Source organism: Microchirus variegatus, assembly GCF_963457635.1.
Source record: "Microchirus variegatus genome assembly, chromosome: 1".
NCBI classification, from domain to species: domain Eukaryota; kingdom Metazoa; phylum Chordata; class Actinopteri; order Pleuronectiformes; family Soleidae; genus Microchirus; species Microchirus variegatus.
Window position 1 is genome coordinate 24,190,160 of NC_139802.1, and position 27,693 is coordinate 24,217,852.

Sequence of the window (27,693 nt, forward strand, 5' to 3'; positions counted from 1 at the left end):
GATTTCCAGACTTTGATTTTGGCAAAGGACCCACACAGTCTACAAGAACATGCTCAAACGGTTCTCCAACAGCAGGGATTGGCTTCAACGGAGCTACAGGGATCACTTGATTCGGTTTTCCTGAAACTTGACAGGTGTGGCATGAACGACAAAATTTCACAACATCTGATTTAAGTCCAGGCCAAAAGAAATAACGGAGGATACGACTGTAGGTTTTCCTGATACCTAGATGGCCGGACATGCTATGGTCATGAGCTAAATATAGCACCTGAGAACGAAACAGTTGTGTCACTACAACTTGAGTCACAGAATCACACGATGGACCAGGGCGAGGGGACCAGCGGCGCATCAAAACACCCTCATCTATAAAGTAGGACACAGATTTATCACACGTTGGACCTGTTACACAAGAAAAACAAGGAGACAAAGTAGGATCAGTTTTCTGTGCATTAATCAGATGTATTCTGTCTATTGGAAGTGTCAGAGTTTTATCATCAGGATGAATCTCCACAACAACATTCTCTTTAACCTCTGGAAGAAAACTGGTGGGGTCGGAGGTAGTTAAAAAGGTGTCGCTCAGATCCACCAAGTCTCCAAGTTTTCGGGCCTGAGCACGGGTTACAGCACACACAGGAAACAAAGGAGGTAAGTCAGGTGCAACGCTGTCCGAAACACACAAATCTGAAATTGGGTTTTCATTTACCTCTGGAGACGGGAAAACCTGTCCACCAGCCAAATCATTTCCAAGGATTAGATCAATACCAGCTATCGGCAACTGGGGTCTTACAGCAATTTTGAATTTTCCTGACACGATACTAGAGGATAGATGAATGAAATGTAAGGGGGCACGCACAGCACTTAGCTCAACTCCCCATGCTGCAATGTCATAACCACAGTAAGACCGAGCTGAAAAGGGGAGAACACTATCACACATAAGAGACTGTTTTGCACCGGTATCCCACAGGATAGTGATCGGTACCGGTTTATCCTCACCCTCAAGAGAAACAGAACCTTGTGTAACAAAGGGTTTAAAATCCTCATCAATCTCATCTACCACATCCACACTACGCGTGAGATGTGGTCTGGTGTGTATGAAATTGATTGGGAATGGTGTTTTGACATTCTTAGATTGTACTTTTCTTTTAAGATTGGGGCACAAGGCGATGAGGTGACCCTGCTCATGGCAATAGAAACACTCACGTTTCTCAGTGTCTCCAGTAGCTGCAGTGGGATTACGACGGGGACTCCTGGGTGATCTAATGCTTCGACCTATAGAGACCGGATCATGATATGCTGGGGGAGAAAAAACACTCTTGTGTGTTAACAAAAACTCATCGGCCAGTACAGCTGCATTAGTGAGACACGTGACTTTTTGCTCATTCAGGTAAATAACTATTTTCTCAGGGAGATGATTTTTAAATTCCTCTAGCAAAATGAGTTCCCGCATGTTAGCAAAAGTCGTTGCCTTATTGGCCTGGCACCATTTGTCGAACAGAGTGCTTTTCTCTCTGGCAAACTCAACATAAGTGTGGTTGGCAGTTTTTCCACACTTCCTAAATTTTTGTCTATATGCTTCTGGTACTAATTCATAGGCTCGAAGGACAGTGGCTTTCACTGTATCATAATCACGGCCCTCTTCAATAGTCAGGGAGTTACACACCTCCTGTGCCTTTCCAACCAACTTACATTGGAGCAGAAGAGGCCACACACTCTTTGGCCAATGTAGTGTAATGGCGATACGTTCAAAAGCATAAAAAAATGAATCCACTTCAGACTCTCTGAAAGGAGGAACTAGTGCAATATGCCTGCTCACATCAAAGCTGTCATGGGGATTTACCATTGACGTCTGCATGGATAAAGGACTGGCAGCTATAGCGGCTTCCCGCTCTAACTCCAGAGCCTTCACTTTCAGGTGCATGGCTTCCACCTCCAACTCCCGGTGTCTCACCTCCACCTCCCTTATACGCAGTGTAAGCCTCAACTGCAGCATCCATGAATGATATAATTTACGATGATCTAACTTCATGGCGAGTTTCACTTTTGTATAAAATGTATATGCAAACAGGAACAGTTCATGAAGGGTTAGCAAAAAAGAAAATCGTTTGACAAATTGAAATAGTAAGGTTACAATATGTTTCACTTTTGTAACACCTGTTTATATTTAGATAACTAGAAACTGGAGCATCAACAATGACAATTTCTAAATGTATTCAGAATAGAGAGAAAACTGTGATTCTGTGACTGAATAGGTGATGCATACATCTTAAAAGCATAAGTGGTATGAATGAGTTAGAAGTTATGATGACAGAAGATTTTCCATGTGTACCATAGAACTTATTTCCAATATTATCTGAGCGGTTTAATGTAATTATGTACTAAAATATGTACTAACCATGACGGTGGCTTCATCCTTGATTGATGTCACATTGTGGTTCTTCTTACGGCCAACCACCCATTCTTCTCTCTTCTCATCAAACCTCTGAAGCTTCTTTTTCAGGCGCTGCTTCAGAGGCTGCTCTTTCTTGCAGTGAGAACACACCTTCTGGGCACAAAACAAAACCCCCTTGCAAAAAGGACGTCTTCTTTGTAGACCCTCCTGGCATTATGACAGGAACACAGACAGAGTAGAAGACAGACAAAGAAACAAAGAAACAAATACAGACAGGCAGACTAACAAACAGATCGGAACAAATAGATAGCTAGAGAAACAAATTGATAGATAGAGCAATAGATAGACAGATAGATAGATAGATCTATCTGTAAAAGTGCCTTTGGGTCGATGTAAAGATGCATGGTCAATGGGCGGGGATGGGTTGAATGAAACTAGAAGGAGAACAGAGAGAAATATTCAGTACTGTAGGCTAGCTATAGTCTAACTGTGTTTCTAGCCATACAGAAAAGTTGAAAAAGTGTATGCAACTGGTTGCACCATGACTTCCAAATCATTTGGAACAAATACAAAAGGCCACATTTTTTTTTCTAAACAATACACAGGGTTTAAGGGTGCCTAATGAGGCTCATGTTATTGCATATCACATACTACTCTTTGGTGATGCTCCACACTCTGCGGAAATAATTATTAGCTATCCGCTACTATTATAAATATATAAAAAGTACAAGTAGCCCCCTGACTAAAATGGGCTATGCAAGTTATATCATTGCAAATGTTAAGAGGCCAGTATGTCCAGTTTTTTTATGTGTTGCATATGTATTGGTCTGTGTATGCGTGATGAGAAATAGTACATATAGGGAGGTGTGGTTCCTCCTTTTGGCCACTAGATGGCGTATCTGCTAACGTAAGCACTGCTCAGGTGTAATTAAGGCAATTAAGGCAATCATATATGTATGACAAAAGTTTCCTACTGATATGTACATATATATATATATATATGTATATATATATACCGGTAGGAAACTTTTTTTTATTCACTGTGAGAAATACAATGTGTGGCGGGAGTACGTGACAAAAGCGTGACTGTGATGCTCAATGCGTGAGACTAGATAAGATATCATGGCTATTTTTCCCTCACAAGTTAGAAGACCGTTTTCGTAGTCTTGCGTTTAATGATCGAACCATTGTTAATCATTGCTTTAATATGTAAACCATGTGAATAATGGCATAGTAAGACATCATCTCACAAAACACCCAGCAGACGATGCAGGCACATCTTACCTGGATTAGGGTTAGCTGCTTCCGTTAGCACACTTCCACAATAATAGTAAGATATTAAAGTAATATCAGATACGTACAAATAATAAAAGCATTCGATCATAAATATCAGACGATATGCAGAAAATAGCGCTCATTACATAAAAAAAAGAGAGAAAAAAAAGTGACTAATATACGATAAAAAACAACAACAACAAAACCCTGGAGTAGTGTTACCTTGCCGTATATGAAAAATAAATGCGTAGAATAAATGACATTCTAGCTATATTATATAGAAAAGTTAACAGGAAACGAATCTAAAAAATAAAAGACTTTTCTAATCGTACAACAATAAAAGCATTAGATCATAAATATCGGACGATATGCAGAATATAGCATTGGCTTCTTAAATGTACAGGCTTGACGTTACATTAAAAAGCCGAAAAAATACGATAAAAACAACAACAACAACAACAAAAACCCATAAAAACCCGTTACCTTGCCGTATATATGTATGATGACATACAATAAATGCGGACATTCCAGTTATATTGTATAGAAAAAAAGAAGGGAACGGATATTAAAAATAATAATTTCATAGTTTTCTAATCACAAAATGCCCGAGGTTCAGAAATTAGATAAAATCAAACCCCTTATTTGCGCCGTATATACAGTATGACTGTCGTGCTTGTACGCACAAAATGCACTTCCAATTGAAATACCTTGGATTGAAATACGTGCTGGGTAGCACGAAAAAAATTAGGGGAAATCGTGTTGGCACGCACGAAACAAAAGATTAATTGACGTGACAGTTTCACGATTTCCCATGAGACCGGGTTGGTCAATCACGGCCTCACAATGGCTTAGGCTGGTCGGAGGGTGCAACCAAATGTTGAAAGAACCACAGTGAATTCAATCATTCAAACATTTCATAGGGAGAACAGTTATGTATAGTATTGGACAGTAATCCAACATCTCATATCTCAATTACTCCCCTAACTACAGCAATGTGTAACTTTACTGTAGTTTTCAAATAGCTGTACAGATAGTGTATAGTGCTGTCTTGAGCATTTTCAGGTAGTGTCACTACCTGTCACAAGTGAGTTCTGACCTTATTCTTGCATTGGAAAACACTGAGAGAATAAACCGTCATAATGAAAACATGACAAAGCCATTTAACTATTTTGTTCATAAACGATGGTATCGACTTCTCATTTTGATGACACTGGCTGTTTCATTGACATGAATACATGCTTTTGAGGAATGGACTATCCATTTTGAGCAAGTGACATGCTTCTGCAGGTTATCCACTAGGTTTTGCAATTTGCACTAATTGTTTTAATTAACTAATTGCACTAACTGCTGTGCAAATGTTAATAGTGATGTGAGAAAAGCACCAAAGCGACTGAGAAAAACTGTAACATAACAAATTGATTGATCTTTATAGAGTGTAACCACTGCCAAGCCGTCTCACTTAACCTGTTAACCACTTAGTTGCCCTGAACAAGTAAATTTGAAAGATTCTTGTTTTTGCATTGGACCCACACTCTTACATGCAAGTATACAACAAAGTTTTTCACTCAGCATTTTTTGTGGTGAACAGATAAAAGCAGGTGACCTGAATCCACCCTGTGCTTGACCCGATCTCACCCAACCTTGCAGTTCAGTAAAGCTGATAGCATCTCACCTCACATATTAAGAGTACAACATTATTACAGCTGTTTTCATCACCTCCTTTGTGCTTCATCCAAACAGCTCATGTCAAATTCATACCTTCACACTGTCTGAAATAAATATGTTTGTTCATTTTTATACAAGGTGTCATAAATATTTGCTGACATAACATCTGGACTCTGAAACACCCTAGTATATGATTGAGGAGTGTTGCAATGATTTTCCATCCAACACTACAAGGACACAACAGTTATCTACATCTACATTGCTGTACTTTGTGTTTTAAAAGTAATATGCCGATGATGTCATTATTATTGTTGAAAACACAGTAGGTGAGGAAGTCTCACTTCAAAGACTTACATGGGTGTAAATGTATTCACTTCATCTTAAAATTTTACACAACTTAGAGATTATTTTGAATCCCTAAAGTACATCAAAAATAATAATAAATGTTAAAACGATGTACTCGGGCCCTTTTTCACAAAGCAGGTTCAACAAACTCTGAGTCTAACCCTGAACTCTGAGTTGATCTACTCTGAGAAAGGAAACTCTGAGTTTTCGGTTTCTGAACAGCCGATTTGAGTTAGTTTGTTCAACTCAGAGTAGTTTCACCTGGAGTTAAGCGCGTGCACCACAAGTATAAAAAGACAGCGTCAATGGAGCCCCGTTTCGACGAGTCACCATGACAACGGGGAAGCGTAGGGTGACGTTCTTCACCCACTGGAGTTGAAAATATTAATCTGCTCATACGGTGAGTTTGAGCATGTTTTTAGAAGGAAGTGTAACACCGCTGCAGCAGCAAAAGAGAAGGAGAACATTGCTGCTTGGGTCAATGCGTAAGTTTAAATCTCGTCCTTTGCACAATCACAATAATATTACAGGGGGAAACTGTTTGAGTGGTAGCCTATTAATTTATTTCATTTAGGTGCAATCCTGCGGGGGAGAAGCGCACTTGACAACAGTTTTGAAACATAGAAACATTGTTCAAACAGGTAAAACCTTGTCATTTTGATCATGTTTTACATTGTGTTAATATATAAATATGAAGTGGCTGTTTGACTGTACAGTTGTTTTATCCCCAACATAATGCTGTTTTCACACATAAATGACTTCTCATTTATATCATGTTCAAGTGCTCTGCATCTACGACGTTGTATAAAAAAACTCCCATTTGCAAAAAGACGCAGCGCAACACACAATATCTGCTGGGATGTGAGAGCATGACTTTGGTTGTTAATGTTGGAAAAGTAAGGACGGATTGGGTTGTGTATGTAAATGATGAACTGTGACGTGAAACGGTACCACTCAAAAGGAAGGAATATTTAATTCTCTGCACAGTAATGCTGCACCTTCATCCACGGGATCATTGTCAAAAGCACATGGTAGTGAAAATAGTCTCCACCTAATATAACTTCTAATGTAGACGCAGAACAGACACAGAACTATACTACGCCAAAACTCTGCTGACTGAATGAATGAGGAAATAAAATACCGTGTGTGTCTGAAATAGGGCGGAGACAGAGAGAAACTCAAGGTTTGCGGAGAAAAACCTGCTCCCGACCAGGTTAGGTTCATAGAGCATGTTACCATGGTAACTGACCGAGAGCTTAAGTTACCTCTCTCTGTGAAACAGGCTAGAGTTACTCCTCTTTCTCTGGTTTGACTTACCTCCCTTTGTGAAACGGAAAACTCAGAGTTTCCCTCATTTCAGGGTTAACAGACTCAGAGTTTTCACTAAACCTGCTTTGTGAAACGGACCCCTGTTCTGTTCTGTTCTGTTTTGCTCCCAAGCGTCAACATAAATAAACAGTCAGCCAAACTCCTTTTCAAGAGCCAGGAAGTGGGCGCCCTTGCTCCTTTAATGACTTCTCCAACAACAATTAAGTCAGAATGACTTGAGTGAAGCAGATGTCCCCGGATCCTCAGTGTGCTCTGAACGTGTATTTTCCTCCGCCGGGAATATAGTGAATAAAAAGAGATTGGAACTGGTGTTATACCCCTGAATAGGGGAAGACATAACTTGAGTTAAAAACAAAGGCGACTGTTCAGGGGCCTGTTTCAGAAAGCAGGTTTAGTGAAAACTCTGAGTCTGTTAACCCTGAAATGAGGGAAACTCTGGTTTTTCGGTTTCAAAAAGCCAGTTCAGCTTAACTCTGAGTCAGTTACCCTGGCAACATACGCCCTGAACCTAACCTGCTCGCTGGCAGGTTTTCTTCAACAAACCTTGAGTTTCTCTCTGTCTCCGCCCTCTTTCAGACACACACGGTATTTGACTTCCTCATTCATTCAGTCAGCAGGCGAGTTTTGGCGTAGTATAGTTTTGCGTCTACATTAGAAGTTATATTAGGTGGAGACTATTTTCACTACCGTGTGCTTTTGACAGTGATCCCGTGGATGAAGGTGCAGCATTACTGTGCAGAGAATTAAATATTCGTCAGGAGATGATTATCAGAACGCGCATAGATTTCACTTATCTTTTCGAGTGGTACAGTTTCACGTCACTGTTCATCATTTACATTCACAACCTAATCCGGCCTTACATTTCAACATTAACAACTAAAGTCATGATCTCACATCGAAATTGTGTGTTGCGCTGCGTTTTTATTTTTATTTTTTGTTTTTTTTTTGCAAATGGGAGTTTTTTATAGAACATCGGAGATGCAGAGCACTTGACCATGATATAAATGAGAAGTCATTTATGTGTGAAAACATCATTATGTTGGGGATAAAACAACTGTAGGGTCAAACAGCCACTTAATGTTTACTTATTAACACAATGTAAAACATGATGTAAAAATGAGGTAATCCCATAAGATTATACCGAGGTCTTACCTGTTTGAACAGTGTTTTTATGTTTCATCTTAAACTGCTGCCAACTGCGCTTCTCCCCCGCGGGATTACACCTAAATAAATAAATTAATAGTCTACAACTCAAGCAGTTTCCCCCCTAAGGACGACATTTAAACGACGCTGTCTCCTTCTCTTTTGCTGCTGTTACACTTCCTTCTAAAAAGTTGCTCAAACTCACCGTATGAGCGCAATAATATTTTCAACTCCAGTGGGTGAATAACGTCACCCTCCGCTTCCCCGTTGTCATGGTGACTCGTCGAAACGGGGCTCCATTAATGCTGTCTTTTTATACTTGTGGTGCACGCGCTTAACTCGAGGTGAAACTACTCCGAGTTGAACAAACTAACTCAAATCAGCTGTTCTGAAACCGAAAACTCAGAGTTTCCTTTCTCAGAGTAAATCAACTCAGAGTTCAGGGTTAGACTCAGAGTTTGTTGAACCTGCTTTGTGAAACAGGCCCCAGCTCTCAAGTCAGTATTTTTAATGACTGAGAGCCGGTCCAATAGCACCCCCTACAGGGTCTATACCGGAAATGCCATCATTAACTCAATTCCCCTGTCTGTCAAAACAAAACTACTAAATAGCAAAATGTTCATAACATATAAATAAAGACTGTCTCCTTCTATATCACATTGTAACCTACACTGGCAGCTTCACATGTGGACTCAGGGTAGTGTTGTGATGAACGTCATGAAAGATTCGTTCGAAAGAACTGAACTTTTGAGTGAACGAACTGAATGGAATCACTTCATGAATTGAATTGTTCCTTTCTTAGTTCAGTTGCGGCTGGGAGTGGAACTGCCACGTTCTGTGAATCACTTGTGAAGTCGTTCGCTGACGCCGTCACTCACTCTTAGGCAAACGACGCCAACCAACATGCGCCGAGCGAGGAGGGACTAGTAAGAAGAACTGTCTGCCGCTCTCACTCACTCATGGAGGATGTGATTCGTTCGCGCTGTCACTCACTGACTCATGATTCGTAGGGGAACTCATCTAAAAAAAATGTTTTCATGCCATGGGACCTTTAATGCTAATGGAACTTTACATAATAAGTTGGGTTAACAGAGGATACTTTGCAGTCTTTAAAATGTTTATTGATTTTATATTATGTACACCTCATTCCCACAAAGTACATTTCCTTTAATTTAAAAATGACACTAAATTAATTATTATTCAAACAATGTACACATTTTGTCATACATAACATACTCTTTACACATGTTTGAATTAAATATTGTAAAACATTATTAATGATCGAGTAAAATAAAAGCTATGAGGGCATAATGCACCTTTATGAAAATGCAACAGATTGAACTGTATTGTGGAGTTGAATAAATAAATTGCGATTTTCTGTGAGATTGTTGATCCATGAAATCATCTGCTGAGTGCGTTCACATTTGATTTTCTTTACTGCAGAAGGAAAAGTTTTCAAATGATTAGAACGAATTATCTGAACATAAAATAATTGAAAAAAAGGCTTTGACATACCTTCAAAGGGCGGCATCTTGTTTCACTGTGCCTGTGATCTTGTACACATGTGAATGTTTCCCCTCAACAGTTTTCTTTTCAGACTCTGAGGTCAGAACAGAGTCTTGTTTTATGCTTTATGATATAATGATTATGATGATTTTTTTCCATTGTTTTATCAGATAAGATGAGTAATGTGTAATAAACACTGACCTTGTTCATGTAGAGGATAATTGCTGTTGACTCTGAAAAATACGTGGGAGTTGTTTACATGTGGCTGAGATCATGGACAAAATCAACAATTAACCATATGACAATCCTCATGGTTTTAAGACCACTCATTTGTATCCATGTGTTAAGCTTACATATCTCTCCTGTTATGCTGATGACACTCTGTTCTCTGTGGTCTCCTGATGACTCAAATTGACACCTACCAACCTGCCTTTTCTGCTTGGTGTTTTAATTCATGTTGAGCTGGACTCCCGTTTGTCTGCTTTTATGTGCTATTTCTATGCACTGTATCGTTTTTAAGTTTCTATTTCACTGAATTTTATTGACTTTATTCTGTACAGCACTTAGGTCAATGTCGTTTTTAATTGTGTTCTCTAAATAAAAGTTGAGTTGAGTATATATATTATTGTACGGAAAAAATATTTGTATTTATGTATTTATTTATGTAAGAACACCTCTGTGTACTTCCTCTTGTGCATTTCATGTATGGAGATTAAAAGCAAATCCTGACCTGTTTTATGCCTCACCTTTTCCCTCTAACCAGAATGCACGCAATTATTCCAGTCATCACTGCAACGATGAGACAAATTCCAGCTGTGATGATTAAAGCTAGACCTGCTGCAGATGAACAGCCACAGTCTGAGGAATCTATAAAAAGGAACACATTAAGAACACAATTTTAAACTGAACTGTCTGAATGGTTTATTTATATTTGTCAGTAACGTTTCATATTTTCACCTGTGACTGTTAACTCATGGTGTGTTGTGTGACTCCGTCCTGTGACAGTGTTCTCAGCAGTGCAGGTGTACATCCCACTATCAGAGTTTTGGCTTGACTGGATGATGTGCACAACCTCATGACCATAAGTTGGCTTTCCTTTGAATAGCCAGGTGAAGTTTGCTGCTGGAATAGATTCAGTGGAGCAGTAGAGAATGGTAAAATCTCCAATATGGACAGATTTGGGTCCAATGATGGTCACTTTGTCAGGTCCATCTGTAAACACACTTTAACAGTAAGATCATATGTTTTATGGAGTCTATTCTGCCAACTAGTAACGTCAAAATTGTGTGACAGACATCACTGATGTCCCAGATGTCATGAAGTTGTTTCCGAAATTATAGTTGGCAGTCATCTACATATCTACAACACTTCTACTTCCACGTCTATGTGCAAACCCAGTAACTTCAGCCATGGTTGATGGTGAAAAGTAGTAGCCTCTCCTCCTCTCTTCTCTTCTGGTAGAACTACATGGGCTTGTAACACTTTTAACTCATAGATGTGATATGCACGAAAATCTGTTCACAGCGATGTCAAAAAGTCAATGTTCGGTGTACACCGAACATGATGGCATCATGTTCGGTGTACACAGACATAAAAGAGTTCATGATACACAATTTTACCTCTCACATACACAATTTTGCCTCTCACATTCACTATTTTCGGCTCTCACATACGCAAGTTTACCTCTCACATAAATTTTTTTACCTCTCAACTAAAATTTTTTACCTCACATACTGTCTTTTACTTTGCACATACACAATTTTACCTTTTACATCCATTTTTTTTACCTCTCACGTTCATTTTTTTACCACTCACATACACATACTCATTTACTTTGCACACACACACAACACACCTCTTACATACATGTTGTTTTGTGTGAAGCGTTTTTATGAGGTCCAAAAAAAGTGAATGTGTGAGCAGAAGGCCTTCCGGTCATGTGATGAAAAGCAGGAACTGTCCATGATGGACTGTAGCACATCATGGTGGCTGGAAGAGAACGAGGGGAGAAGGACCCCCCACCTGCTTGATAGCGATGGATGCAACTTAACTGGTACATAAACTCTTAGGGCCTGATTTACTAAAGCTTTGCGCATGCAAAAACGTGCTCAAACTACATGCAATTTTGCATTTTCTACTTTACTTTGGTCGAGCTCCTGCTCGAAACAAACCTGAAAGCTTCCTCCACTCCATCCTATCTTCCATCAGGGACTGGATTTCCTTCACTTCGGTAAGGTTTGTGTCGGCTCTTAGGGTATCAATGAAGGTGCCTTTTGGTCTTCCACGGCTTCTTTTCCCTTTTGTAGGCTCCCATAACACTAGTCTGGAGGCTATGATATCAGGATGTCTAATGCAATGAGCAGCTAATTTCAATCTTCTTGCCTTTATTTTCTCGGAGACTGGTGGCAGGTCTTGATATAGCTGTTCGTTGGTGAGTTTTTGCTCCCAGGAGATGTTAAGACACATTCAGAGCATTTGAGTGTAGGTCCCATTTAGACTTTTTGTTGAGGATTTGGTGAGTGTCCATGTTCCACTCCCATATAGCAAAATGGATTCTACAGTGGCGATGAAAAGTTTCAGTTTGATTTTCCGAGACAATCCATTTTTCCAAATTTTCCTTAGCTTATGGCAGCTACTCTACCCTAGAGCCTTCCATACTTCTATGTCCTTTTCTGAACGTTCCATGTTTGAGCCATGTATTTGAGGCTCTTTACTTCCTCAACTAGTTTCAAGTTTCAAGTTTCAAGTTTTTTTATTTGCCATTTATGCTTAAACAACAGTCCAGGCACATTGGAAATATTTTGCGGGTTCCACAAGTCAGTTTTTTTTTCTTTTCTTTTTTCCAAAAAGGAACACACTTTTATATATAAATAAATATATAACTCAAATCTATACTTGGTATAAAAAAATGTTTTGTTTTTTAAAAAGGTAAAAGGAGATACAAAAAAGTATAAAAAATATACATATATATATATATATATATATACATATACATATACATACATACACACACATACACCTACACACATATGTATATATACATACATACATATACACATACATGCACATATTCATACATACATACATACATACATATATACATATATATATATGTATATATATACACACATACATAGATACACACATGTACACATACATATACACCCACGCATACACATACACACATATATATTGCAGTATTGCTCTGGGAGGTATTGCACATTTATCAGGGGAAGTGAAATTGCACAGAATATTGCACACGGTTAAGGTGAGGTAGTGTCTGGTTATTTTTTCAGAGTTCAGTGATTTTGATTTTGATTTGCCATCAGTCTGACTGTGGCCGGGAAAAAGCTGTTAAAAAAGCGAGTTCTGTGTGTCTTGATGCTGTCCGCTCTGCTGTGCCTCAGGTTGTACTTGCAGCGTTTGTGTTTGAGCAGAGAGTGAGCGGGATGGAGTGAGCAGGATGGAGTGAGTGACGATTCCCTCTGCTCTTTTCCTACAGCGCTGCATATACATTGAGTCCATGGCAGGAAGTTTTGTCCCAATAATCCTCTCCGCAGTCTTTATGACTCTCTGCAGAGCCTTCCTCTCTGCCTGTGTGGTATTTCCATACCAGACAGTGATGCCGGCGGTGAGGATGCTCTCTATCAGTCCTTTGTAGGCCAGGGTGAGAGGGCGATGGTTCAGTCCAGCTATTCTGAGCAGCCTGATGAAGTACAGTCTCTGCTGGGCTTTTTTCACTGTGGCTGTGGTGTTGCAAGCCCAGCTCAGGTCAGATGTGACCTGCAGTCCCAGGAATCTGTAGCTGTCTGTCCTCTCCACCTCGGTCCCACTAATGAAGAGAGGCTGTAGAGTGGGAGGTTTCTTCCTGAAGTCCAGGATTAATTCCTTGGTCTTGTCTGTGTTGAGGAGGAGGTCGTTCTCCTCTCCATAGACAACGATGTTGTTGACCAGGGCCCTGTATCCTGACTCGTCTCCCCCCTTGATGAGCCCCAGGATGGTGGTGTCATCAGCGTATTTAATGATGATGGAGCTTTCCTGGGTGGAGACACAGTCATGTGTGTACAGGGTGAAGAGCTTTGGGCTGAGGCAGCAGCCCTGTGGTGATCCGGTGCTGACTCTGATCTCAGCAGACACCCGTCCTCCCATCTTCCCTGCCTGTGGCCTTTCGGTCAGAAAGTCCAGGATCCAGTTGCAGGTGGGAGTAGGGACTCCAAGGTCTGCCAACTTCACGATCAGTCTGCCTGGACGGATAGTGTTAAATGCAGAGCTGTAGTCCAGGAAGAGCATCCTGGCATACGCTCTGCTGCTCTCCAGGTGTTGCAGGGTGTGGTGAAGAGCCAATGCTACAGCGTCGTCCACTGATCTGCTGGGGCGGTAGGCGAACTGGAGGGGGTCGACAGTGTCTGGAACCATGTTGTTGATGTGGGTGAGGACTAGTTTTTCCAGGCACTTCATGGCAACTGGTGTGAGTGCCACTGGCCTGAAGTCGTTTAGGGTTCGTGTGTCTGGTCTTTTAGGGACTGGTATGATGGTGGGAGTTTTGAAGATACGGGGGACTACAGCCTGAGATAGTGATGTGTTGAAGATGTCAGTATACACACCGGCCAGTTGTTCTCCACAGGCCTTCAGTACTCTGGGAGGCACTCCGTCGGGTCCCACTGCCTTGTGGGGGTTCACCTTCTTCAGAGCCTTCACGACCTGTGTGTGTGTCACCTGGAAGGCAGTGTCTGTGGGGTCACAGGGGGCTTTTGAGGGTGTGTCAGCATTCAGCCTGTCGAACCTTGCATAGAAGTTGTTCAGGCTGTCTGGGAGCGTGGCGTCCCGGGGGGTCTGTGGTTGTTGTGTTCCTCCTGTAGTTTGTGACAGACTGGATTCCCTGCCACATGCTGCGTGTGTTGTGGTTGAGATAGTAGCCTTCAAACTTTTGGGAGTAAGCCCTTTTTGCTGCTCCGATGGACTTTTGCAGCTCGTACTGGGCTCTCTTGTACTCCCCGTGGTCACCTGACTTGAAGGCCTCCCGCCTCTTCCTCATTTTCTGCTTGATGTCCCCATTAAACCAGGGTTTTTGGTTGGGGAACATACGCACAGTTCTAGGGGGTGCACAGATGGTCGTGCACCAGCTGATGTAGTCACTAACAGTCTCTGTGTATTCATGGATGTTGTTAGTGGCCTCTTTGAAAGTGCTCCAGTCTGTGGCCTCTAAGCAGCCCTGCAGGCGAGCTTGTGCAATATCAGTCCAGGTGTTAATGGTTCGGACAGTGACTGGTCTTGACTTGAGCCTTTTGTTATAGACTGGTTTGAGCCGGATCGCCAGGTGATCAGACTTTCCAAAGTGGGGTTGTGGTTCAGCTGAGAAGGCATTTTTGATGTTGCTGTAGCAGTGATCCAATATTTTGTTTTCCCTGGTGGGAAAGTTCACAAATTGATGCAATTTAGGCATAGTTTTCCGGAGATTACAGTGGTTGAAATCTCCCAAGATAATAACAGCAGCGTCAGGATATGTGTCTTCATGCCCACTGATCATGTCATGTAGCTCCTTCAGTGCAGCCTCCTCTTTAGCAGAGGGGGGGATATACACAACACTCACAATAATGCATTGCAGTTCTCTGGGCAAATAAAATGGTCTTAGTCTCAAAGTGAGATATTCAACGTTTTCAGAGCAGGACCTCGAGAAGATCTTACTGTCAGTACACCAGGATTGATTGACGAGGGCGGCCGTGCCTCCTCCGCGAGTCTTGCCGCTCTCTGCAGCGCTGCGGTCCTCTCTGAAGACCGTGTAGCCGTCTTGTGTTACTGCCTCGTCGGGTGTCCTCTCCCCCAGCCATGTTTCACAGAAACACAGTATGGAGCAATCCTGTATGTCCCTCTCGGCGGAGATCCTGGCATGAAGTTCATCCATTTTATTAGCCAGCGACTGGGCGTTAGCAAATAGTATGATCGGGAGGGTTAGCCTGCCGTTGCTAACCAGCTTCCGGTCCGTTCCTCCCCGTCTGCCGCGCCTCCGCTTTGGCCTGTTGTTCTTAGGAGAGCTCCCTGCTGTGGGCCAGCAGGTCTGGTCCGCGTAGCATGTTAGCTCTGGGTGGGACTCCAGCACGTTCGGGTCAAAGAGTCCGAAATTGCTGCGCTCTCTCAGCTGTAGTAAGATCGCCCGATCGTACACAGTCTTTGCGGTGTGTGCCTTAACTCGGCATAGAAAATAAATTGAATAAATTGCATTGAATAATGTCATTCAATTCAAAAGTAACAAGTATAAAAAAGAAAATAAACAACTGGACTCGGAGAGCTCCGCGACGTCGCACACTGGGGAGCGCCATCTTGGCGCTGGGGAATGCTTGGGCATTCCTGGTTTTCCAGGTCATTGACTACAACAGGGGGGTGGCAACTACTTTTTCTACTCTCAAGTTCAAAGCCAAACTCAGTCTCCCTGTCCCCAAGGGTTTGACGAATGATGTAATCAAGGACTATTACAAAAAGGTATCTCCTTGAAGAACTCCTGCTGTAATGTTGAACAGATCAGTTTCTCCATCTGGAGACAGAACTTTTGCTCAGGTGTTCTCATATAGTTTCTTAATGACTTCCACAAGCTTCACGGGGATTCCATAGGCCTTAAGTATGTTCATCATTTTCCTCTGTACACCTTCGATCAGCCTCCGGAGTGCAAGGATTTGGGAGGTCGTTGAACGGCCGAGGCGAAAGCCATTTTGGTTGGGCCTGAGAAGCTTATCAATTTCCGGCTGTATTCTGTTCAGTATCATTTTGTTGGTAATCTTTGCCGCAACTGAGGTAAGCATAATGCCCCTGTAGTTTGTGTATTTACTTAAGTCTCCAGATTTTGGAACAGGGACAAGGTGGAAAATAGGAATTTGAATTTGCTCTACTGTTCATTTTGGTTTAAAGACCCAAATTAAGAAAAACCTAAAAGAAATTCTGTTTCTGTACGTTTTTAGAGAAACGTTGTAATTTTGCAACGGGCTTTGGTGGGAGCAGAATTTCTGTGTTTGTACTCACTTTGTCTGAACAACAATTCACAACAACAAAGGGTTCATTTGCAGGTTTGATTGCTTACTTAGCTCCATAAATGTATAAAACATTTAAAAATAATCACACATTAGTCATATTTTTATGAAAGCATTTATTGAAAATAAATAAATAAATAAACAGGATAAAACTCTAGCTTTTTCACCATTAACTTCTTCATTCCTTTTTTTCTTTTCATGACAAACTTTCATTGTTAGTGAATTTCCTAAAAACAGTTCTTGTCCTCTGAAAAGCAAAGGCAAACATTACACTTGCTGCATTGTGTGTTGGTGAATCCTTTATTGCAGCATCCTCTCCCTGTCTTCGTGTACATCCAATAACAGGTGTGCACATCTCTTGGATGGTCTCTTCTGAGCATTCAGAGGCTTCATGATGTCACTGTCCGTGTTGCTGGGCTCTCTTTGCCTGAAGATGATATCCAGACCAGAAAAATCTGTGTTGAGACTGATGAATTTTTTTTCGGCCAGCGACACCTGTGGCAGTGCATGATGTGTTTGTGTGTTTTTGGCTCGATGTCCACGTAATTATCAGCTGGACAGTCCATGGGTGGTTGGTTTTCTTTGTCCACTTGTTGACAGACATCTTCATCTGAGTCTTCATCACTCTCATCAGTGTCATTGAGTTCCATCTCAACTTCACTCTCTTCAGTTTGGATGATATCAATCACATCCTGCACACTGTATCGCGGCTCTTGCTGGTGGCATTCTGGAAAAAAAGCAATGAATTAACATGTATAAATATGCTTTTTATATTGTAGTACATAATCTGAAGGAATAGATAGGGTGGTGGACCAAGTCCTCTGGGTAGAAATGTTTTCAAGGCAGACAATACTGTCTGCTGATTGTAAGTCGCTTTACTTAAGCATCTGCTAAATGCCCTAAATGTAAATGTAATTGTCTGAGCCTATGGTCTCTACTTATCATACTAAAAGAAAAACATGCAAACCCCCACTTACATCCACACCCCACATTCAGAAACATTTACACCTTTTTTCCTAGAATTGAATTGTCTGTTGATATCCTCTTTGTGGACAAAAACATGGGATTTTAGCTCAGTCTGATCAAATTAACTATATATTTTTCTAGACATAAAACTTTTAAATCAGTCAAATTTGACCAGAACACAACACAAGGGTATAATGTATGTAATGTATACTGTTTTACTGTTTTACTGTTTCAGTCAGTAGTGTTGTGGAGGGAGTACAACCTGAAATTTGTACATGCTCTACACATTGTAATAACAACCAATAAAAATATAAAATACATTTTACTTACTTTAATCTGATGAATCCAGTCCAATGAAACAGAGATTTTGTTTGGAGGAAATCTTGAGAGGTTGTGTGCGTTCATGGCCATAAATCAGGACTTGTAAACAAATGTAACATCCACTAACATTGTTAGACTGAACAATAAGACCCAATGACTATGTACATGTGTTAAAAAAACAGATGAAATATAGCAGATTGTTTTTTGGGATGGCTAAAGGTAACGTTGATATTTTACAACCGTGGGTCTTACAGGGTTAACAAGTCAGTGGAGTTTTCTCCGAGTTTTGAGTTGTTTGAACACATCAGAGAAATGCCAAATTGTCACCCGTTTCTGTAGAAGTCTTCTATAATAGAGTTTTTTTTGTTTGTTTTTATAACAATTAATACAAGCTTTATGATATTATTAGCTTCTTAAATATTGTCTGGTTTTATTGCTCCATTTGACAAAAAAAATCATTAAAAATAGGTAGACTGTGTGTATAAAGGAAACAACAACACAGCTTCTTTTCATTCTCCGACGTGGAAGAACTGTTGATCTTGTGTCATAAATGATTTTATGTTTCTCCACTTCACCAACCAGTCTCTCGTCGTACATTATGACTCCCCGAGACGCTCTGATTAATTGACTGTTGACCTGGTAGCACCGGTCACGACGTAATGTTGATGTGAAGTTGTGACAGGCTATATGACCTGTGTATTGTGTTTTATTTTGAAAGGGGGGCGGAAATGTTTTACTTTGATTCTGTGTCGCTTTTCCTGTCTGGTGCGATCTGCTCTGTTGGAATTTACGAGGTCCAGCAGCGGCAACGGAAAAAATAGAACTGCTACCTATCGATATCGCTGCGGCCATTATATATATATTATATGTATTTTAGCCATAATAATTTATGGAAATCATCATGAAACATTGACTTAAAAGTTCAAAGAAGTTCAAATGAGTATGGTATTTACACAGACAACATAAAAAAAGACAAAGATCATACAGTAAAACTTAAATTAAAGAGTTAAGGAGAGCAAGAATTGAAATGAGCACCGTGTATTACTCTTTAAGCCAAAAGGTGAGATTATGTTAATAAACAGCATTCTCACAAAATAATTACTGTTCAGTAATGAACAATATACAATCTTTGTAAGAGGATGACATTTTTAGTACTTTGTCTCTAGCTGCCCTATAAAATGTGTAGTAATGCCTTTGGAGAACTGGAGCTACTGTTTGAACACCTTGTTACATAACAGGACAAGTCTTAAACTCACATTTGATGACAATATGCAGGGATTTGCTGATTCCATCATTGACACCATTTGACACCTTGCACCTGAATGGCCCTTGGTCATAGCGGGTCACATTATGTATCGTGAGAGACGAGCCTCCATCAGTGAGCTGAACTCTGTCACTGGCTGTGACCTCAGAGCTGCTGTTGAGCCAGAGGAAAGAGAGGGAGGATCCAGAGGAGGAGCAGGACAGACGGACAGAGCTAAACTCCAACAGCTCTGTGGTGCTTGATGTCACCACCACATCAGAAACTGGAACTGTCGAGGAAGAGATGATGACAGCAAATTTCAAGTTAATTGAAATACAAAGTGCAATCATGCAAGACACCAAATGAAACAGATGTTATATTTGAGTTCTTAAATAGATAGTTCAGGTAGGGCTGGGCAATGTGGCTTGAAAATAAAATCACCAATTTTAATATATTTTTTTCCCTTCTTAAAAACAAACAAATAAATGACAAATAAAATATTCAAAACCAGTTTTGCTCTTAGGGTTCAAGTGCAATAAAATACAAGTCTTGAAGTAAGCTTATAAATAAATGGTTGGCTTCTCCATAACAGAAAATATAGCAAAATCTAAGATCTAGGAGTCCAAGCACTTACAGTAAGTCTGCAAAAACTAAAGCACGTTTGCTGCTTTTTCAAAACTGTTTGACATCCTTGACTGGAAACTCAAGTTTACTCACTACAAGAGATGTTGATTCGCTGTTGATTCACTAAGTAGATGTGTTATTTGATGGCTTTTGTGTTCAATATCCTTCATCTGCATGTACCTCAGTGATACAAAGTGACCACACAAATCTCCAGTGTCCCTTTGAGCTAAAAACACAGATTTTCTATATGGTCTTTGGTGCAAGAGAGTGAGTGGTTTGCGAGCCTCAGTTTGGATCAGTACAGATCAAAAAACCTGAGCCTTCGATTTAACGGTTATGCACAAAGAAGTTATTAAGTACAGTCATACACTACACTCCTCAAATAATTACTTCTGTTAAACTAAATAAACATGTTCTAACTTACCCAGCACGGACAAAACTGAGGGCTGAGATGTTACATGTCTCATAGTCTTGTTGTTCAAGGCCTGACAGCTGTAGTTACCACTGTGACTGTCTTCAATGTTCATCAGCCTGAGCTCTGCTCCAGTATAAGACAGCTTGTCTCCATTGAGGAACCAGTGATACAGAGCTGCAGGTCTGGAGACAGCTGAGCAGATCAGTGTCACATTGGATCCTTCTTCATAGAATTGTTGAGATGGAAACAGCTTCAAGTTTATATTTTCTGGGCCGACTGAATAAAAAAGACAAAAGAGTAAACGCATCAATTATTTAGATCAGTGGTTTTCTAACGTTTTATACCAAGTACCACCTGAATCAAATACAGAGTTCTCAAACTAACACCATTATCACCAAGGTTAAAATACAGTGGTCTAAATAGGTCGCGCAAAGTCAGCTGACTTTTCACTGGAGGCAGATTTAAAGCGGTAAATGAAATCTGAAAGACAGAGCGAGTACTGCAATGTAGTGACTCACAGCTGATGGAGAGTTTTATCGGCTCACTGGTGGAATTGCTGAAATTATTGAACACGTGGCACCGATATGGTCCTTGGTCATACTGTGTCACAGCGATGATGGTAAGAGTGGCGCCGTCATCAGTGAGCAGGACTCTGTTGCTGGCTGTGACCTGAGAGGTGTCATTCAGCCACAAGAAAGATGGAAATGATCCAGAGGAGGAACAGGAGAGACTGACCGAGCTGATGAATTCTGATAAGTCTGTTGTGTTGGGGGTGATCACCACATTGGAGATGTGTGCTTTGGATGGAAAGAAAATGTTAGGAGTCATTGTGTGAGTAATGATTTACATTTATAATATATATTTTGTGACTTACACCATTTAAAAGTGATAGTTTAGTTTTTTTTTTTTTTTTTTTTATCGAGTTGTATGAGGTTCTGACACTTGAATGGAAACATGTATGCCAGTGGGGACACAAGGAAATGTTACTTTAGACACTTAAAAAAAAACCATAATATCTACTGCATGGCTGATTAAGTTGACAGCATATCTGTCAATGTATCTTACCATGCAGCCTTTTCCAATAGGAAACTGACATTTCTGTATGGACTTTGGTGCTGGAGAGTTCTCAATCAACAGCAGCATAATCCATACAGAAAATTAACCATTTTACTTCTTGGCACACAGGAGTTTTAAACTCCCTGTTGACTCCATCAGTAAGTCTAAATCTATTATTCTGCCACTTCGGTTTGTGAAATCTTTTTTTTTTTAACCTAAGTGACACAAACCATGCCAAATAGGCAGCTGTAGAGCAGGAGCTCCTTTGTCTCTGCAAGCTAAAAACAAAGATTTTCTCTATGGAATTTGGTACATTTAAAAACTATTTCCATTCAGGAAATACTATGGTGGCCCTGAGAGGTCAGGGCACTGCAAATGTTTCTCAATGTTTTGTGTTTTGGGATTTGCAGCACCCTGACCTCTCAGGGCCACCATAAAATACTGTTTATTGGTGCTATAAAGTATAAGTTGGTACCTCATACAACAGTTGAGCTATAATTTTAAGTTGTGCATAAACACCTAAACCTTCACAAAGGACTTATTTCTAATTTATTTATTTATGCTGAAACTTTCAAAGTTGCGGTGTAGAAGTCTGGAGAAACTAGCAACAGCCTCCAAAACCAAGCATGCAGTTAGGCAGACTGATTAGCAGTAGTTATTTTTGCGAATTAGTCCATGTGGTTGGAATTAAATTAACGGTTGTTTAATTACAGCATTGGATTATTATATTTTAAGTCCAGACAATATTTTTTATTGATGGCATTAGGTTGTGAAGATGATTTTAAACAAAAAAGATTAAAAATAATAATAAGAAGAAGCAAAGCTTTATGTAATCGAGGTACCAGGTGCTATTTGTTTGACCTTTCAGAAACAAGGTGGTTTTAACTCCAATTACATTTCAGTACAGTTACGACTGCTCGGTGGGATGTTTGATTCCTCATAGTTCTGTCGTTGAAGGCCAGACAGGTGTAGTTTCCACTCTGACTCATCTGAATGTTTATCAATCTCAGCTCTGCTCCAGAATGAGTCAGCTTGTGTCCATTCACAAACCAGTGGAAGTGTGCAGCAGGTCTGGAGACAGCCGAGCACGTCAGGCTGATGTCTGACCCTTCATCGTAATATTCTTGCAATGGAGACATCGTTAGTGTAGTATTTTTTGGGCCCACTGAAGCAAGAGACATAAAAAAGGACACATGGCCAGTAAATTGAGGGGTAAACAACAAAGAAAGAAGTTGGGATTTGGATTATGTTTGAGAGGGACAAAGAGAAGCACAGGAAAGTGTAGAAAAAGGCACAAATACAACTTGAGAGATATCGTAAAACACCAAGAATTAATCAATAACAAAAAGGATAAATACAAATACATAGAGTTTGTGTTTCAAGATAAGGTCACATGCAGTCAAGACTCATGGGGCAGATGAACAGACATTAGGTAGGACAGTGCTAAATGTTTTAGTATTATTTCCTCTGCAAGTGTATAGAACAGTATCTGTGAAATGATATACAGTATTCTATCAAGTTCTGTGATATATAGCTAGATCCTTTGTGGAATTAAAGTGCGCAGTGAACTCTGGCAGCTTAAAGCTCATACTGTCACTGTTTATTTTTGCAGAAGCTTTTCCTGCCACCATGGCAGTGTAAATAACGTCTGGAGCTCTATACACACCAAAACACTGTCGGGTTTGATAGTATTGCCTGACAGAGAGAATTTTCAGATGAAGGATGCAATATACAAATATCAAACTGAGGCAGAATAATACAATCAACGTTAACAAAAATTGGGACAGAAGCTGAACATTTCAATGAAGATATGTCAGGTCGTAACTCACATATTATTAAGAGGTTTACTGGATCACTGGTGCCATTACTGACAGGATTGGTCACATGACACCTGAATGGCCCTTGGTCATAGTGGGTCACATTATGTATCGTGAGAGACGAGCCTCCATCAGTGAGCTGAGCTCTGTCACTGGCTTTGACCTCAGAGCTGCTGTTGAGCCAGAGGAAAGAGAGGGAGGATCCAGAGGAGGAGCAGGACAGACGGACAGAGCTGAACTCCAACAGCTCTGTGGCGTTTGATGTCACCGCCACATCAGAAACTGGAACTGTGGAGGAAGAGATGATGACAGCAAATATTCACTTGTTTTGATAAGTTGATTGAAATAAAAAGTGCAATAATGCAAGACACCAAATAATACAGATGTTATATTTGAGTTCTTAAATAGCTATTTCACATAGGACTGAGCAATATGGCTTGAAAATAAAATCTCCAAACACCAAATGTTATTTTTTTTTCCCCCTTCTTAAAAACAAACTACAAATGACAAAGAAAATATTCAAAACAAGTTTTGCTCTTATTAATCTCTTTTTTAAAGTTCCTTTGTTGGATTTGAACACATTAATAACAAATAAATTATCTGACTGGAAACTCAAGTTTACTCACTACTCTTACTCTCCTGCACCAAAGTCCACAGACAAAAAGAGTGTTATTTACATCACAGCACACAGGAGTTGTTGATTTACTGTTGCCTACATCACTAAGTTCAAATGTGTTATTGTATGGCTTTAGTGTTTGAAATCTGTCATCTGGATGTACCTCAGTGGCACAAAGTGACCACATGAGGCAGCAGTAGACCAGCAGCTCCAGTGTCCCTTTGAGCTAAAAACACAGATTTTCTCTATGGTCTTTGGTGCAAGAGAGTGAGTGGTTTGGTGAGCCTCAGTTTGGATCAGTACAGATCAATAAACCTGAGCCATTGTTTTAAGGGTTATGCATCAAAAAAAGATGTTAGTAAGTACAGTCATACACTACACTCCTCAAATAATTACTTCTGTTAAACTAAATAAACATGTTCTAACTTACCCAGCACGGACAAAACAGAGGGCTGAGATGTTTCATGTCTCATAGTCTTGTTGTTCAAGGCCTGACAGCTGTAGTTACCACTGTGACTGTCTTCAATGTTCATCAGCCTGAGCTCTGCTCCAGTATAAGACAGCTTGTCTCCATTGAGGAACCAGTGATACAGAGCTGCAGGTCTGGAGACAGCTGAGCAGATCAGTGTCACATTGGATCCTTCTTCATAGAATTGTTGAGATGGAAACAGCTTCAAGTTTATATTTTCTGGGCCGACTGAATAAAAAAGACAAGATATATATATAAGATAATTTGCTCTCTCATCCTTTTCTTCCTCACATATACTTCACACACTGGTATAGTGAAATTAGATCAAGATGGATGGAGAGATAATGTGACACTAATTATTCTTATTTAATTTGTTATCATTTGTTTAATTTCTACAAACTGTGTTTCCACTCCAATCACATACCCTGGTATATTCAGTAGAACAGTATTTCTGATTTTCCACCAGAGGAAGTTCTACCACAGTTTGAGAACCATGGTTTTGATGGATAATATTTGGCAGAATAATACAATCAACGTTAACAAAAATTGGGACAGAAGCTGAACAATTAAATGAAGATATGTCAGGTCGTAACTCACATATTATTAAGAGGTTTACTGGATCACTGGTGCCATTACTGACAGGATTGGTCACATGACACCTGAATGGCCCTTGGTCATAGCGGGTCACATTTTGTATCGTGAGAGCCGAGCCTCCATCAGTGAGCTGAACTCTGTCACTGGCTGTGACCTCAGAGCTGCTGTTGAGCCAGAGGAAAGAGAGGGAGGATCCAGAGGAGGAGCAGGACAGACGGACAGAGCTGAACTCCAACAGCTCTGTGTTACTGACAGTTACTGTTACTTTAGTGATGGGAACTGTGTAAGAGTAAGAACATGGCAAAGGATTAAAAATGGAGAGACAGAGAGTCACAGAGAGAGTGGTGGGAAAAAATTGTACAAAATAATTCTTAAGAGTTGGGTTCTTTAGGACAGCCATGAATAATAATTATTCACATATTCTATGACTTAATAAAAACCCTTCTGACAACAGTTTCTCAATTTGTTTTCTTACTCAATGACTTTCTGCACCTTGGAAACTTATGCCATGTGCCCTCAGAGTCTGCTTTTTTGTGAAACATTAACAATATTACAAGTAAAGTCAAGCCCACAGCAATTGTTATTTAGATGTCATGAGTATTCCTGGTAAGATTTAGTAACTCTGATGATTTGACAAAGTATATACATTATATTTCAACAAACAACAGTCGAATGCTGCTTTATAGGGATTGTCATTTGTAAGATATGGTAAAATACTACCAAAGTTACCAAACTTCAGTTTCCAGTCAGAAAAGGCTGGATAACAGTGAAAAAAGAGCAACAAACATATTCTCAAGATCACAGTGAGTCTTATGTGAAGTGACTAAAATCTGTATTAAATAAATGTTCGCTAAAAGTGAGTGTCTACACTGCAAGCACAGACTAACTGAACAACACCTCAAAACCAAAGTCCACTCTCCCTTTGAAGTCTACATTACACAACACCCAAAGGCATTGTCATTCTATATACTGTAAGTTATTTAGAGAGACAGAGAGGCGTTGGATAAAGCGGTAGATGATGGATGGATGGATGGATGGATGGATGGAGTGAGAGAGAGATGCATGGACCTACCATGTACCAACAGTCTGCAGCTTCCTTTCTGCTGCACTGCTCCATCTGGTATCAGTGTGACTCTGTACTCTCCAGTGTCCTGGATGGTCAGACCACTGAGCTCCAGAGATCCAGTAGATCTGAAGAGTCTGACCCTGTCTGTATATTCTGGTGCAGTTATGTTTACACCACTTGAGGTTATGACACTAGAAGTGGCCCCGTGGGTGTTTGTAAAACTCCAGGTGACAACCAGGAATGGTGTTTGTGATGGAGTCACTGTTGTGGTGAATGTCACTGTCCCTCCAACAGCCGCAGTGACACTGTCTTGTAGAACACCAGCACCATGGATTACATCTGGATGAGACAGGTACATATAAGGTACAGACACTGTCTGGTCCTCAAAACTGTAAAGGGCATTTTTGGAGTTAGGATCCGGTTTTAGGGTAAGAGTTGAAATTGAGTTTAGGTTAAGTGTTATGGTTAGGCACTGTTTCATTATGTCTATGGTGTGTCCTCACTAAGATATAAAAACAAGTTTCTATGTTATATAAGTGAAGATTATGTTATGGAAGACCTCACATTAACAGTATCAACAGTAACCTGATTTATGCTCAAAGACCATTATCAAAATTATGTTTCAATATAATGGCTGGGTTATTTGTTATTGTTCTTCTTATTATTATTTAGAGACAGACACAGTGCACCCACACAAACTGAAGGCACAGTAACATCAAAACAAACATTCACTTATCGTTTTAAATACATTATATATTGTCAAATAACTGCAGTTAGTTTTTGGTTTGTATTTTTATCTGTATCATCATTTGCAAGTTTGCCAGTTGCCTTAAAATCACACTGAGTCATAATTATTTGTTCAAAAATATCCCAATTATTTGAACAAGGACTAGAAATGTCCATCTCTTTCCCTGTGGATTACTCGTCAGGTTTTTGGCTGGGGTTGTTCATAGATCATGAACTATGGCACCCATCCTACCACTCCCTCACCCCCTTCTTTGTTACCTTAGAACTTGCACATGAGTTGCATCAATGCCACAACAGATAAAGGGCTTTTATGAAAATATTAAGCAGAAACAAAAGATGAACACAACTCAAATGTATGTGTAAGACAAAATTGGTAATATAAAAATACAGAATGCATTCAAGCATATACATAAAAACAAACAAGTATAGACATGAGTACAGGAAAGTGAAATAATGAGTAAATGGTGGATCATTACAAGACAGAAGCACTGATTTTAAACGTCCTTCAACAGACATGAGTATGCATGCACAATAATACAAAACTTAAATATGTGGCCATAACTGAAAATAATTTTTCATATGCAAATAAAAAAGGGATACTCACCTGAGATGGCTCCCAGGATGATCAACAGTATTACAGATGATCTCATATTGACTGCAGTTTCCAGGGACAGTGTTTTCTGAGTGGAGGTGCTGTAAATACATGTGCCATGTGTCGTGGACTTGTTCACCTGATACTTCACTCTGGAGACTGGGCTGGAGTAAAAAAAAGACTTATCTCTCTTTAACAACCCTCTCATAAAATCAGGCAGCAGCAGATACAACAGCAACTACAAAATATAAGAAAAATACTTTATGCCTTTGTAACCCTAACTCAGTATTGGCCAAAACAAATACATGCAGATATTTGTATCTACATAAGCAATTCAGGCATCAAAATTCATACATACTGAAATATAAATAAATGATATATGCATAAAGAAATATCAAATATTATAGTACTTGTTATCAATGCAGTACACACACGCACACACTGAGTACACTCATAGATATAATGCAATCCCTAGCCCCTTAACCCTACCTTAACC

At 40.0% G+C, this 27,693-nt stretch overlaps 1 protein-coding gene across 1 annotated transcript; it reads right to left on the minus strand.

The window, feature by feature from the left end:
• Positions 1-858: 858 nt before the first annotated feature.
• LOC310932054 (cell adhesion molecule CEACAM5-like) lies at positions 859-27,255 on the minus strand (the record flags this gene model as incomplete). The annotated part of the gene is made up of 15 exons (XM_083895322.1): positions 859-906; positions 1,201-1,269; positions 1,838-1,981; positions 2,393-2,542; positions 10,413-10,519; positions 10,610-10,864; positions 19,215-19,490; positions 20,250-20,516; positions 20,759-21,037; positions 22,192-22,461; positions 23,126-23,401; positions 24,160-24,426; positions 24,796-25,071; positions 25,865-26,197; positions 27,210-27,255. The coding sequence occupies 15 exons, from the start codon at positions 27,253-27,255 to the stop codon at positions 859-861; spliced, it is 3,063 nt and encodes a 1,020-aa protein (XP_083751448.1).
• Between the last annotated feature and the right edge of the window lie 438 nt (positions 27,256-27,693).